We start from the raw sequence: 15,531 nt of genomic DNA on the forward strand, positions 1-15,531 counted from the left end.
TTGTGTTACTTTTTATAATTTTTTACTTTAGTTTATTTAGTAAATATTTTCTTAACTATTTCTTGAACTGCATTGCTAGTTAAGGGCTTGTAAGGAAGCATTTCACAGTAGGTTCTACACCTGTTTGGTGCATGTGGAATGTACTGTATTTTGTGCATGTGACAAATAAAATTTGATTTATTAAGACTCTTATTCTTTGTTTGAGAGGATTGTATTTTAGTAAAATCCCAGCTCTGCTCATCCTTGAACTGAGTGCAAAGTGTTTCTAGATTAGAATTCACTATCTCAGGCCTCATCTACTCTCACATAAATGATTGATATACAGTGTTGATGATGGATGATTTAACAGGAGTCAGCGTGGTGTCAGAATATGCAGTCCGGTGGTGTCCTTGCCCCCTGTGTCTCGCCCTAGCGCCCTGTACCTCCCTGTTCTGTCATTAAGCGATGTGTTGTGTTGTGTCCCTGGCAGGAGAATGGGGTGGAGTTCGAGGCCTGCCTGGTGGCTCAGTGTGACGCCCTTATTGAGGCTCTGACGCGGCAGAAAGCCAAGCTCCTCACCAAGGTTACCAAAGAGAGGGAGTACAAGCTCAAGGTGGGTCAGTGGGTCTGATCTGATGGACGCCCCAACAGCTTGATTGGGTGGGAACGTCATGTTGACTGCAGTCTCACACACCAGACCAAGCTCGGATTATACTGTGCACAATTAGCCTGGGGACCAAGTTATGTTGGCTGTAATGTACAGATGGCATCATTCAGTTCGGTGAATGGTTTATGGTTTATTGATAACAATAATCACAGTACTCTCTCTGCATCAAATATGTTAACATAACTTTGCACACTTAAAAAATATGATCAATAGATAACTGTTATTCATAATACAACTCTGAGTAGTGATAGACTAGCAACAAAGGGCATCCAGGGTTGTGCACTTGTTTTGGCCTAGGTCGAGGTGCATCTGGACCCAGGTCTCTCTCCTCTCCTCCACCTGTCCTCTCCTTCTGAAGCCCCAGCTGAGGGGTGGGCCTTGGCCTGCAGGCTGGCTGGCGTTAAGCTCTCAGTGGGTCACATGGATCCATGCCCAGGCTCAACGTGCCCGGCTGGAGGATTGGGGCTTCAGAGGACAGCTGTTGTGTTTATCAGGGCTGGAGCTGAAGAGCAGCTAGGGCTGCTGTAGCATCACACAGCAGAAAAAAGGGTCTTTTCATTTCACTTTGATTAAGGCCGTCACACTAATGTGCCCTTTTCAGAAGATTACAAAATAAGAGTTTTATGGACTTTAGTTCACGGCCATATGGTAAAGTCAGTAACTGGACTGTAAATAGCAGTTGTTGGGCTTTTACCAAACTACTGTCGTGACAGCATTTGGTGTCCATTACATTTGATCTCCTACAGTGTGGTGGAGATGGATGGTTAGTGATTAGCGGTAAGCTACTAGCGGTAAGCTACTTTATATCAGCTACAAGACAATGAAAATATTTCAGCTATCACGCAGCTGTTTCTATCATCAAAGGCACAAATATCTTATTTTTTATCATGTAATCCCAACATCAGGGCATTTGTTTCCCCCTGTTCAATCGTCAAGTGTTGTGTTAGTTTGTGTCGGTGAACGTCATTTTCTCCTCTAATTCATTTCTTCCGAGCCAGTAGTCTGTCGGCTGTGTTTTTATCAGTGGCCTCTTTCGCCACGCTACACATTCCCAAGGAGAGAGTAATGTCATGTGATTCGTGACAGTCTAGTCCAGGCATAATCCATAGAGTGCTGGATTGTTATTGTTTTAATGTTGCGTGATGTGAGGATTATACAGTCAATTCAATCTGAGTTGTTACAATTATTTACCTTACTGCCCATTCATTATCATTGGATAGATATGACAGTTCCTGACTGTCCTCTGGTGTGTTTATATTTGTGTGATATTTTATTCAATCTAACCTTTCGGAATGCTAATTTTATGCTTATTTTATTAAATTAAGATCCAGTTGAATAGTTTATGAGCATTTAATTAATTATGGGCTTATTGCCTGAATGTGTCAGTGACTTAATCAAATTATTTATTGGATAAGTTTGGAATTGTAAGGCTTAATTTGATAATAGAGTGATTAACTGCTTTGAAATTAATCTACCTTGTATGACCTTTTCATTATAATCTGATAGTCATATATATTTTCCTGAAAATGCAAAGATGAGTTGAACACATGAGTTGGTATAAGTGGTCTACCCAAAAAATGGCTCATAAAATGGTGACAGTCCACTGAATTTCAATTAGCTGTGAATGAATGCCTTTGACACTCACCCAAATCCCTTTTCCCCAGTGCTCTGTGGAGAGGGGGAAGTACAGAGTCAAACATGTGGTTTCCATATGTTTGATGCGTTTGATACCGCTCCATATATTCCATTCCAGACATTACAATGAGCCTGCCCTCCTATAGCTCCTCCCACCAGCCTCCTCTGATGTGCGTGTGTGTGTGTGTGTGTGTGTGTGTGTGTGTGTGTGTGAAATGCCTGCCCAGTGTTAATATGACATTAAAGGGTGCCTGTCTGTGTCCTTCTGGCTTCTCATGTGTTGTGTTCAGGTGGTGCGTGACCAGATCACTCACTGCACTATGAAGCTACGTCAGACTACAGGCATGATGGAGTACTGTCTGGAGGTGATCAAAGAGAACGACCCCAGCGGCTTCCTGCAGGTACAGTAGTGATGTATGGAAGGATAGATGAATGGGTCAGGAGGTCTGCTAGTAGAAGGTTATGGATGAGGCTATCCTTGCTGCCTGCCGGTCTGCCTCTCACGCAGAGAAAACTTCCCTCAGATGTCCCTGTCTCCTACTGGGCTATAAATGCTAAGACCAAATAGAGGAGACCTTTGAAGAACCGCTTATATCTTTTACTATACTAATAAATATTGATTGAGTACATATGATAAGTTTGTAGAAATATGTGAATACATGTTTTTGTTGTTGGCGAAGTGTGGATGAAGATATTGATACTTGATAGGTCATTCCAAACCATTTCTCATTGGCTTGCACTAATACAGATTAACGTGATACCGAATGTTGGTATGTGACACCCTCATCTAGGTGACTTGTCATATTTAGTTCCCCACACCATTAGCCGGAAGCCATTGATTCTCCTGGTCTTTTGATAGGAGTGGTCTGAATCAGATGAAATAGAGTGGAAAGACTATCTTCTGGGAATCGATGCTTATCTCCTCCCTTCAAATTTGTATGAAGTATTGATTGTACAGTTTCTTATACCCCTTGGAACAAATCTGTGCTCTGTACATAAAAGCTTGTATAAATTCTTACAAAAGCTCTGCAGGTAGCATGAAAGCTGGTACCCTACAGCAGTGATTCCCAACCAGGTGTACTAGAACCCCAGGTACTCGGCCCATCCACAGGGGGTACTTGAGAAGACTCCTGAGTCCACTGGGCTACTGGTAAAATGCACATGAGGGGGTACTTCAGGGGTACTTCGCGCAGAGCCAAATTCAGTTGTTGGTGTAGTAACTGAATAAGGTTGGGAACCAGTGCCCTACAGGGTTATTCCTAAATGCAGCACATTTCCTGCTGGCATTTTTCCAGAAGCACAAAGCCTCGAATAAATCATAAAAAGCCATATTGCGCTCTGTAATAGTATATTTACTATGTAGATTCAAGTTTTAGGGGAGTTGTATCTTCTTTGATGCTGATCCCTCCTGCTGTGTGTGTCTCTGTGTAGATCTCCGATGCGCTGATCAAACGTGTGACATCGTCTCAGGACCAGTGGGTCAAAGGGGCTCTGGAGCCCAAGGTGGGCCCTGAGTTTGACCTGACCCTGAACACCGACCCCCTGCTTCAGACCATAATACAGCTGGACTTTGTCCAGAGCAAAGGTACCCAATCTATGTACCGTTTTAATCCGTTTTATACGTCATATTCATATACTTGCTACAGTTTGTATAGTGTGAGTCTATTCATACACATTTAATATATTGTTACATTGTTAAGGACAGTTCGAAATTTACTGGGGGGGGGCTGGTCCAACTCAAGTTGTCATGAAAAACAAATGCACCCCCTCCCCAAAGTTTTCACATGACCCTCCCCTTGTACTGTAAAATAAATTAGACACCCTCCCCCTGCATAGAATTAACTCTAAATAATGTTTAAGACCACAAATAACAATAACTGTAGCAACCATGTATTTATAAACGTGGATATCTACTTTACCACTTCAGCATGCTTTTGTGGAACAGTCGATGCCACGCAGGGCTACGGGCCAGAATGTTGAGGGTTCGCCGACCACCACAGACGAGCTCCCTCTCCCTGTTTATTTCATTACACAACGATCAGAGCCTGGTGCAGACAATGATCAGCTAGGGGGAAATCTGATTTCCAACATTTTGATGCCATATTTATAATTCTATAAAATATATGCAACAAATCTTAGGTTTCTGTGCTAATGCACCACACAACCAATAAGCAAAGCATACAGACTTCGGGCACTTCAATATCATGGTTTCCGTTTTCAACAGCACAATAAATAGACTATATCAATCTGGACAAACAGAATACATCCCTCCCTGTCTTGTAGGCTTACCCTGTATTAAAGGCTTGGCTTGGCAAAAGCCGAATGTCATTAAACATTTTGATGTTTTGTAACAGATGTCTCTTTCCATTCATCAATTGGCCGCTGCAGTTTGGATTGATTGATCGATAGATTTTGTCAGTTAAAAAAATACATATACTGTAAACAAAGAAGTGACCAGGATTTCACAATAAAGTCGGCAACTTATTTCCATTGTGGTCCCTATTTGTTTACATAAATACAGACACATTACAGAGATAGACAAAAAAAATGCTCAACCTCCAGATGAGTGTGAAGGGGGAGTTTAAGTACAATTCTCTCAAGCTATTCTTTGTGTTTCGATGAAATCACATCGGTGTCGTAGCACCGGCATCTCTCTCTCTGAGAGAGCGTCTAGCATATGCAAAAACTTTAAAGCCTATTTTTTTGAGGGGGGTTTAGGCTACTTTCCTAAAAAAATCATTGTTCACCTCACGGTTCAGCTGTCAGAGATTTTAGTGCAAAATGTATCAGGGCATTGCATGCCCACTGTATTATATTCCTATTTAAACAAATAAGCTTAGTTTGATAACCCTCCCCTATTTTGGACCACACCTCCCCCCAGTGAATTTCAATCTGTCCCTTAGATTTCAGTGGACTCATCTTTTAAGTGTGCCTGACTGTACTGTGTTTTTGTATGGCTGTTCATCAGTTGAGCAGATACTCTTGTCTCTTGTGAAATGCATAATCTGTACTCATTCTGTGCTTAATTGCTTGGTGAAGTGGTAGAAATGTTTTTTGCAAAACTGACCAGAAAGGTGTCTATGTTTTACAATCCAAATGCTTGGCTGATGTGACCAAGTTCAACATTCTGAGTATACTATGTGTCCATCCACAGCTATTTTGCCATTAGTCTATTTAACCATGCAACAAAATATTATGCTTGAGTAAATCTGAGGAAGATTTGTAGTGTATATCCCCTGGCAATGTCCTAGAATACCAGGATATATTTTTCATAAACTAATATGTATTTCAGTTCGCTTCAACACTTACTGAAGCAGACAAGATTTTCCCTTACCCAGTTGCCAACTCAGTCTGGCCCAAATAAAACGTAATGTAAAACAAATGTGATTTTGAACCCATGGGGAGTTGAACCAGCATTCTCTTGAGAAAGTACTGCAGTTGATCAGTTCCACTATGTTGCAAAATAACTCAAGCATCACACATGAACAAATGTCCAATATCGTGTTTCAGATATTCAGGAGACTCCATTATTGAAACAAATGCATGCAGGTGGACTGAAAGACACGGAGAGCTCAGGAGGTATTTCAGAGCTGCTATATAATCATCCAAATCCAAGTTGTCCCCTTTTCCTCCTTGAGACCTGCCAGCCCACACCAGGCCACCACGTTAAGGGGCATAGAGTGGTCCCGACAGTGCTCTCATCCCATGCATGTTTTACCCTTTACACTCTTCCCTTTTACATTTGACACCTGCCTGACAACAACCACTATCACCGCTACTTATCCATGCAGTGATAGATGTTAACTCTTCTGTGGTGTTCCTGCCATCTGTTTTTATTCCAGTGGAGTCTGCCAACGTGCCCCCGGCCCCCCTGCTGCAGCTGGAGAAGTGCTGCACCCGCAACAACAGTGCCACCCTGGCCTGGAGGGTCAGTGTGTCCCCTAGCAACCCCATTGAAGGCTACGTCCTGGAGCTGGACGACGGCAACGGGGGTCAATACAGGGTCAGATAATACTTCATATATTAGAGACGGTGTGTGTCGTCATGTCCGACGCTCCATGTAGTCTGACACTAGGATGGAGCACTTCACGCTCTGCTGTTTTAACAGTAGATTTAGTCAAAGAATTGAATACTTTAATCAAAGATGAAATGCAAGGAATCTATGGGAAATATTTTATTTAGCCAAGATTATTTCAATATGTGTAATACATTTCCACTGTAATTATATGTGGAGTAAATTTCACCTATAGACAACAGTTGTCACCTCTACGGAATCTTTTATTATTCATAGTGCTTATGCTGGAGTCAGAGCTCTAACTAACGCCAGAAGGTCCTGTGCTGTACTGTATATCTGCATGTCCTAGGAGGTGTATGTAGGGAAGGAGACCGTGTGCACCGTGGACGGCCTCCACTTCAACAGTTCCTACAACGCCAGAGTCAAGGCCTACAACTCCACCGGGGTGGGGCCCTATAGCAAAACTGTGGTGCTGAAGACATCTGACGGTGGGTCTTCTTTCTGTCTTCTCCCTCTGTGGACCTAACTGTAGACATGAAAGGGAAGACCACTCTCTGACTGGGGACCAGGGGACGGCAGGCTTAATTAGTACCCGGGGTGCAGTATGATACTCTGTATTCAGCACTGCTGAGCCAAGCTAGTCCTCTGGGACATCCAGAGCCTGCTGTTTGCCGGCAGTGCATCTCCCTTCCATCAACCAGCAACACTCTTGGTTGTGTCCTTAATCCCGATCCCACTTTAATGGAAGGCGACTCTGAGGAATGCCAACTGCTCGGCATCTGACCGTAAGGCGCTACAGAGGGTACTGTGTACGGCCCAGTACATCACTTGGGCCAAGCTTCCTGCCATCCAGGACCTATATAATAGGCAGTGTCAGAGGAAAGCCCATAAAATTGTCAGAGACTCCAGTCACCCAGGTTATATGCTGTTTTTTCTGCTACCGCACAGCAGGCGGTACCAGAGGGCCAAGTCGAGGATCGAAAGGCTACTTAACAGCTTCTACCCACAAGCCGTAAGACTGCTGAACAATTAATCAAATGGCCACCCAGACTATTTACATTGTTTTCTACACTGCTGCTACTCGCTGTTTATTATCTATGCATAGTCACTTCACCCCTACCTACATGTACAAATTACCTCAACTAACCTGTACCCCCGCACACTGACTCAATACCGGTACCCCCTGTATATAGTCTTGTTATTGTCCTTTTATTGTGTTACTTTTTATTATTTCTTACTTTAGATTATTTGGTAAATATTTTCTTAACTCTTCTTGAACTGCACTGTTGGTTAAGGGCTTGTAAGTACGCATTTCACAGTAAGGTCTACACTTGTTGTATTTGGCACGTGACAAATAAAGTTTGATTTGACTTGTGCAATCTGTCACTGTCCTGGCTGGGTGTGGTGGTGCTAGCCGGGACCGAGTCCCCAGAATCCTCCTGGTTTATCTGCCCAAAGCTGAGAGCAGTAAACATCAGGCAGCGCCATGCCAGAACCAGAGCTGAACGAGCTCCACTAAAGAGGTGTCCAGTCCTGATATAGTGCTGGCAGACAGTGGAAGTGGTTTTGCAGTTTAGCAAAGCATGACAGCGAGCGCATGCCAGACTGTGATTACTCTAGCCTGTCAGTTCTGGAGGGAAGACAGAGAGAGAGCAGAGGGAGAGAGAATAGGCTGTCGATGCCATTGATTGAGTGTAAGGCTGGGATTGGGAGGCAAAGCATGGCAATGTGCTGACGGCTGACAGAGCGGTGAGGCAGGGAGAGAGTTTAGACTTAGAGTACAGGCGGCTCCAGCTATGGCTCTGCCAATTGCAATAACAATGGATCTCTGCATGTGGAGGCCTTAGAAAGTGCCTGTCGTGTGCCAGATAACTGTTCATTCCAAAATAGCAGTGTCTCTCTGAGGAATGGGGCTAATTAAAGCAATACATTGCAATGATTTCATACAGCAGTGCCTTATGGGCAAAGTGCTGCGGAATGAGAATTAATCCAGTGCTTGACATTTAAATGAGAACATCACGTTGAATTTTTCATTGTGGCGCTTTGTGAATATTTCATGTGTCATCTCCCGGTATGCAGCCCACCATAGGGTCCTAGCTGATCGTGCTGTTCTATAATAGCATCATGTTTCATTCTTTCCTGCTCTCCATCTTCCACATCTTCCACTAAGGTTCACTCAGGCAGCCATGGCCTAGAGACCTGGAAATGTTCTCGTTTCTCTGACTCATCCTACTGCTCTACTTTGTCTCTCCTGCAGTGGCCTGGTTCACCTTCGACCCCGCCTCGGCTCACAGGGACATTGTGTTGACCAATGAGAACCAGACGGTGAGCTGCAACAGCTACGATGACCGTGTGGTGCTGGGGACTGCCGCCTTCTCCAAGGGGGTACATTACTGGGAGCTCATGGTGGATCGCTATGACAACCACCCGGACCCAGCATTCGGGGTGGCGAGGATCAACACGATGAAGGACATGATGCTGGGGAAGGATGATAAGGCCTGGGCCATGTACGTGGACAACAACCGCAGCTGGTTCATGCACAACAACTCCCACACCAACAGGTAGGTGGGACATCTCTCAGGGGCGGAAGGCGGACTCCTGCTCCTCCACAGCTTCCGAGTTTAGAAATAATCATCATCCTCATTGTGTGTCATACTGTCAGAAATAGCCCACTTACGCACGAACAATATTGGCAGGCAGTTAGTTGTAAATGGAAGAGATCATTTGTAGGACAATAATCTTATTATTTTGTGATAATCCATGTTTACTTATCTTATACTGTATACTTACTGAGTAGCATAGAGTAATGAAAAAACATAGATTCAAATTCCACAGGCTTAGCAATCTACCTCCAGGGACAAGAATACACAAAGCACAATCCTCCTTCCCCCTTAATGAACAATAATGCAGTAGTAGTTACCAGCTGATTCAAAAGTTTCCCTGTGATCATCTTCGTGTTTGTTCACCCTCATTATTTCTCTTCCTGTCAGCTGTCACGTTGGAGCCTATCACCCACAATGACTCACTCATTTCCCTCATTAAAGTGCCAGGTATACATGAATGTCAGGTAATCATCAAAGGCAGATTTTTGCTTGCAATCCTGCTTGTTTGTTTCTTTCGTCTAGTGGATTTCTCTGGAAATCCACTAGGAAGTCCTGTAGCTTTGTGACATAGCTGTTTGACAACGGTGATGCTTTCACACTTCCACCATTTTGTTGTTTGAAAACCAAAAATCTGCTGTTTTTTTGGGTGAGTTGACTGGATTGAGTTGAACTATTTACATACAGATGTTTGGATACTGATGTATGTATTTGACTTTGTGCCATTGGAATGGAGCAAGCTACACACCCTGAAGGAAAAGCTCGAGAGGCGTTTTTCATATATTTGTTGAACCACAAGTAATCCGGATTTACTGTACATCAATTCACACACAGCCTACATACAAAACACACATTATTTTGCAATTAGGTCAAATCTAATGTTTTGAATAGAGGAAACTATTAACTGCTGAAAGCCATTTGCTGCAAACTGTGTTTGGAGTCATTGGCAACCCTCTATCCCTCTGAGATCCCATACCACTCTCAAAGGGCCTGTTTGATCTGTTTTGATATGGTCCATTAGGCCTAGACTCAGTGTGTGTGTGTGTGTGTGTGTGTGTATGTGTTCTGCAGGGCCGAGGGGGGCATCAGCAAGGGTGCCACTGTGGGCATCCTGCTGGACCTGAACAAACATACTGTAACGTTCTTTATCAACAAACAGCAGCATGGCCCCGTGGCCTTCGAGAACCTGGAGGGAGTCTTCATGCCTGCTGTCAGCATCAACAGGAATGTCCAGGTGAACAGACAGTCAGACAGAGTTGCTTAGATGGGAAAACATATTTTTTTTTTTGTACAAATTTGGGTAGTTTTGTCTCGAAATTCAAGGATTATGGGCTTAATTTAGAAATTAAATTAATCTCCAAATGAGAAATATTTGCATATGCACATATTTTTATTAGTACACTCTGTGGCTCCTGAAAGTCAAATCCTGGATCTCGAGCCAGCAGCTTAGTCTGTCATGATCTCATTTTGTAATGTTTGTCCTTCACAGGTTACCCTACTAACAGGAATGGAGGTGCCAAAGAATTTTAAGCAGCAGTAGCCTCTTAAGGTGTCCTGGCACAGTCCCACCAATGTCAAAATGTACTCCTCCTGCTCCATCCCCATCTGTTCTTGCTACTACAGCATATCTTCTGCTGTTAAATGCCTACGATCAAATATCACCCTTGGAGGGAGTCTTATATACGAGGGACTTTTGTATATAAAATATTCTGTTGTTTTTGTAATTTTCCAAGTCCTAATTGCATCTCAAGCCGTACAATCAGATTCTGTGTTTACAGTCAAAATGCCACAGGGTGCTTTAATGAAGTGCATCACTAGAACGAAATCCCATATGAGGGTAGAGTCATGAGATGTCCTACAGTACCATTCCTCTACTTCTCTTCTCTCAGGTTCCTTCATAGAGACTTTCTATACTCCAATTTCTTTATAGGAAATCACTAGATGGGTTAAATGCGGAAGACACATTTCTGTTGAATGCATTCAGTTGTACAACTGACTATTTATCCTCCTTTCCCTTCTCATTCAAAAGTTGAGAATAATCGAGCTTTTCTTAGACACATTATCAGTGAAATACTGTCTTTGCAACTTTACAAAGCCTTTCCATACCAGAATTAGAATAAATTCAACTTGAAATCTGCTCAATTGAAAATGACCTATGGGGATTTTATACACTATACATTTAATTGAATGAAATTGAATTCACCCCCGCATAGATCGTCAGATCTGTGTAAAGGACTAATCAGAGGACAAACGGTACCTACAGACAAATCTTGGTTCAAAGTGAAGCCAAACCACTGTGACATTGAGATGTAACATAGCCATGTATATTTTGTCAAACTATTTAAAATGCAAATATGTATCTTTTTTCAAACGATTTACTGTATATGCATTGGGTTTTACTACACTATTGAAATATTTATTAAGAGGGTGTATGCTCATGTGAATAAACAAGTATTGTTAAAGGTATTGTAAAGCAGTTAGAAATATTGTATTGACAGACCACTAGAGGGTCAAGATAGTATGTAAGGAAATTGTAAATATGACTAATGTGTCCTAAGCATGCATTCTAAGCAAACTAGTTTACTAAACTCCATCTGTACATAGTAAAACTATTCCTAAAACAGTGATATGCAGAAGCCTTTCAAACTACCTAGTACAGTAAAATACATTTGCCCCCTAGAGTTTGAAGTCAAAATTACAGCATCACTTTCATTTCCTAAAAAAACAAGTGTTTCACCATTTATGTGACAATTTAATATCTTATGGGGCTCAAGCACAATGTCAGATGACAAAATTAATTTCGAGGGTTATCAGTGCGTTTGTGATTTGTCTAAGGGAGCCTTAATGGAATTGTAGATACTGGGCAGGCTTATTATCCCACATTTACATTTGACCATGTCCTCATAAATTTCACATACTGGTATATCATTAATCATAATTAGATGCAGTTAGTTGTTTTGTATCATATTCTGTAATTCTAATTTTTTGAACATTTTAATCTCCAACTGCTACTAAAAGTGTTGCTTTAAAGTGATGTGCCCTTAATCCAAAATGGTAATAGGTTTTTGGATTAAGAATAAAGCTATTGTTATTAGAATAAAACTTCTACTCCGAGTCTGTGTTGAAGCATGGTGGTACACCCTTGGTGAAAATGATTTGTACTGTTCTTGTATCCTCGCTTTGTAAAAAACACCAAATATAGTCATGCATTCTTGAATGGTCTTAGAATCTAATGTTGGGTTTATTTAGCTGTGTTTAATGTTCTCTGATCAGAGCCAATGCCTTGTACATTAAACATGTTGAAATGATGTAGAGCAGACTGTCTGATTACAGAACTACAGTATGTCCAAAGCTAAAATGTGGAGGTGACCATTCCCAGGGTACATAAATTATATTGACTAAAGCCATTTTGTATAGACAAGCCAATGCATCAGGTTGCAGCATGTACAGTTGGTTGAGTGTCTCCAAGTGAATGTTGTCAATGAGAGAATCATCTCTGTTATGAAGATATTCTTATAAAACTCAATAAGTGCTTGTGTTGGCAACTACAGTATAGTGAAGTGTCATGTACCCAAAAGGGATGACTGCAGAGGCCTACAAACAAAATTGGCTCCATGTAGCCGCTCAACAATCACCATGGAAATGGTGTTCACAAACACACTGCCGGTACAGACCATAATATCAAAGGAATCTTTGTAGTAAATTCACATAGTAGCTTATCGTCTCTAAATGTCATATTGTAGTGTTTGGCATGCATTTACCAGCCTGCTTCTGAATGTGAACACCCCACCCCTCCAAAAAGAAAATAGTGCTAGAAACAGTCATGACTGTCAAGATTACAATTGGGTTTGAATCCTACACTCTGCCTCAAGAGACTGACAGTAGACACATTTATTTCATCTATTTATTTATAAATGTATAATACATTTCAGAGGTTTATTTTGCCCACGTTTACTGTTCCCACCCTCAGTATGCCATGTGGGGAAGGTTGTTGCCATGTCTGGGGGACATCTCTCTTCTAAACACAGGCATACAACTCATGCCCTGGGGTCGTGGCTAGTGCCCCCTCACTGCCACACTACCAGAGAACTAGACAGGGTGCACCACCAAACCTCACAGGGAATGTCATCTGGTCCATTAGGACACTGGCATCCGTGTCCAGTGTGTTCACAAAAAGCTGTGCTTTATTTTATAGAATTCTGTTACGTATGTTCTTTAGTTATCATACGATGTAAACGTTTCGTACTTCTAAGTGGTTTGTATATGAAATGAGTTGGCATTGTTTTCATATTATACAGTTTAAAAGAAGAAAAATGCTGTCTTTCCTTTATATAATGAATAAACTGTGATGGAATATGAATGTGCTCTTCATATCTTTTCTGTAGTCTTTCTGGGATTATGTTATTTGTGGCTTGGACATCAATTGTCCGTTACTGCATCTTCATGTGAAAAGTCTCTTAACTCCCAAAAATGCAACTCTTAATCATTGTTTTCACTTCATCACTTTTGTGGCATTTATTTTAAACTTATTTTTTTTTGATGGAGGCTTTTATTTTCTGAATTTCTTTGGTGCTCAGGACCAGCATTCCATTTTTAAAGCGTCCCACCTGGCCTGTTGGAGCTTTACTGGATGATGACTTCCTCTTCTCATCCCTAGTAAATGGTACAGCATGAAACATTCAGTGAACACAGAGTATGAAACATGGAGATTTAACACTTAAGGGAGGCAGAAATTCATAATAAGTGGAGGCATGGAGCAAACATGTACTACATAACAGTTACTGACAGTGGTTCAAACCTATTCAATTGTGGCAAAATGTCCACATATTTGGAAATCTATTTAAAAGCTAAACTTAGATTAACATCACTAACCTTGGTTTAGTCATCTTCTTTTTCTTTAAGTCCTAGAATGGAAAATAATTGGTATTCAAATTCAGAACTGAGATGACATCACACTCAATGCGAAATTAGGGGGATATCATTCAATTTACCGTCTGAATCTCGTCCTTTGCCTTTTGCTTCTTGTCCTTAACCCTTTGCTGCAACACTTTGTAGTTTACATACTCCTTCTTAGGGGGCTGTGATAAAAAAAAAGAAGTTTGTCAGACCATTTACTCTGCTTCATCATAACCAACTCCCACTTTACACAACTTTGTCCGAGGATCATGTTTGTAGATTACGAGGGAGGGAAATTATACGGTAAACTGTTGGTGTGCAAATAGCAGGAGAGATGACATTTTCTGGAATGTGCATAAAATAATTTACTTTATGCAACCACAGTTTACCCTTGCTCCAAGCATGATGGCTCGCTCCTGTTCAAAAACCCTCTGCTGCACTTTCTGGTATCCAGTGATTCCAAATCTGTGAACTTCTAACCGAGCCTAACAAACAAAGTAAAACAGGAAAACATTGTATTTCAACAAAATAATTGGATCATTGGTATAAGATTGTATCATAATTGGGTAGAATTTCAATATCCTAGGACATTCACTTTTACCTTTTCTAGACTGAATTCATCTGGGTCCACCTTCTTTTTCTCTTTTGTTTGAGGAGGCTGGAAGGGAGGAAAAATTTATGAGATGCAATGATTCTGACAAGAGGCTCAGGTTGAGGTGAAACCGTAATATGCCATTTACAAATGCTGTTAGGCATAGTACCTTGTCCTTGACCTCGGGCACTGGTGGCTTTCTGGCTTGTCTCGGTCTCTTTGTAGGATCCTGGAATGTGATCACCTCTACTGGTGGTGCCTGTTTAGTGGTTGAACTTGTGTTTCCAACTTCAGAAGCACCAGGAAGGTCAATCTCTGAGATATCTGAATGCCTGACTTCCAGACTGTCTTTAGTATCACTGCAATCGTCTGCAGCGGTGTCCTCGTCCTCCACCTCACTCCTTTGGGATCTCTTCTTCTGTGACTTGTGTTCTCTCTTTGATACTGTTCGATCACCTGTAACAACATGCTGTTAGAAAAATCTTCAAGACCACCTGCACCAAGCCACACAAATGAGCAACTAGCTACCTTTAGCCACAGCTCATGGAGAGCTGCTAGTTGCTCCAAACCTGCTCAAATACACTTGATTATGCTAATCAAGGTTTCTAAAAAGCAGCTCATTAGTATAACAAATGTTAATGCAGTACTGGAGCAAAAGCCTGCACACCCAATTACTCTCCAGGAAGAGGTTGGCCCTGTTTCAACACGTCACAAACACAGCTAGCTAACGTTAGCTTTTCTGCTAACGAGCTAAATTAATGGCTAGCAAGTATAAAAAGCAGAGTTAAACTGGTAAATAAAGGATGACGTCCAACCACTACTAGTAAGACATCCATCTCTGGATAGCTAATGCTAGCTAGATTCCAACACGCTAGCTTTGCTTTGTTTTCTAACTAGCAAGCTAAATTGCTAACTTTTGCTTACCGAAATCATACAGCGTATTCAGGACATGGTCAAGAAAAAACTGATCCGTGTCTTCTTCCTTTCCATTTTCGTTGTTGTCCATTTCAAGCAGTGACGAAACTAATACCATGTAAAGACGAAATAAAATAGGGAAACAAAGAAAAAACACGATTGTGGACGACTGATAACAAACCAATGTACACACGTGTGTGTCCTATGCAACTGAAAAGCAACAGGATCAGGA

The 15,531-nt window shown here is 41.7% G+C and overlaps 2 protein-coding genes across 5 annotated transcripts in view; one reads left to right on the top strand and one right to left on the bottom strand.

The window, feature by feature from the left end:
• The window catches only part of LOC109900741 (E3 ubiquitin-protein ligase TRIM9-like), a 26,575-nt gene extending 13,319 nt beyond the window's left edge, over positions 1-13,256 (top strand). The window contains exons 3-11 of one of the 4 annotated variants that reach the window (XR_004211912.1): positions 470-592; positions 2,572-2,682; positions 3,713-3,866; positions 5,792-5,860; positions 6,124-6,284; positions 6,646-6,784; positions 8,554-8,857; positions 9,287-10,130; positions 10,386-11,694. Coding sequence is in view for 3 of the 4 variants with exons in the window: in XM_031837170.1 (XP_031693030.1) it covers positions 470-592; positions 2,572-2,682; positions 3,713-3,866; positions 5,792-5,860; positions 6,124-6,284; positions 6,646-6,784; positions 8,554-8,857; positions 9,968-10,130; positions 10,386-10,436 (1,275 nt within the window). In the remaining variant the exon portion in view is untranslated. Of the gene's footprint in view, positions 1-469; positions 593-2,571; positions 2,683-3,712; positions 3,867-5,791; positions 5,861-6,123; positions 6,285-6,645; positions 6,785-8,553; positions 8,858-9,286; positions 10,131-10,385 lie in introns of those variants that run through there. The other 3 variants (XM_031837170.1, XM_031837171.1, XM_020496531.2) reach the window with 3 other exon arrangements.
• Positions 12,787-15,527, bottom strand: fsaf1 (40S small subunit processome assembly factor 1). Its single transcript, XM_020496533.2, has 7 exons — positions 15,309-15,527; positions 14,554-14,840; positions 14,394-14,450; positions 14,182-14,277; positions 13,888-13,974; positions 13,769-13,800; positions 12,787-13,549 (listed from the first exon to the last, which is right to left on the bottom strand). The coding sequence occupies exons 1-7, from the start codon at positions 15,415-15,417 to the stop codon at positions 13,423-13,425; spliced, it is 795 nt and encodes a 264-aa protein (XP_020352122.1). The 5' UTR covers positions 15,418-15,527; the 3' UTR covers positions 12,787-13,422.
• Between the last annotated feature and the right edge of the window lie 4 nt (positions 15,528-15,531).

The sequence above is a fragment of the Oncorhynchus kisutch genome, linkage group LG12, assembly GCF_002021735.2.
Source record: "Oncorhynchus kisutch isolate 150728-3 linkage group LG12, Okis_V2, whole genome shotgun sequence".
Classification (NCBI taxonomy): Eukaryota; Metazoa; Chordata; class Actinopteri; order Salmoniformes; family Salmonidae; genus Oncorhynchus; species Oncorhynchus kisutch.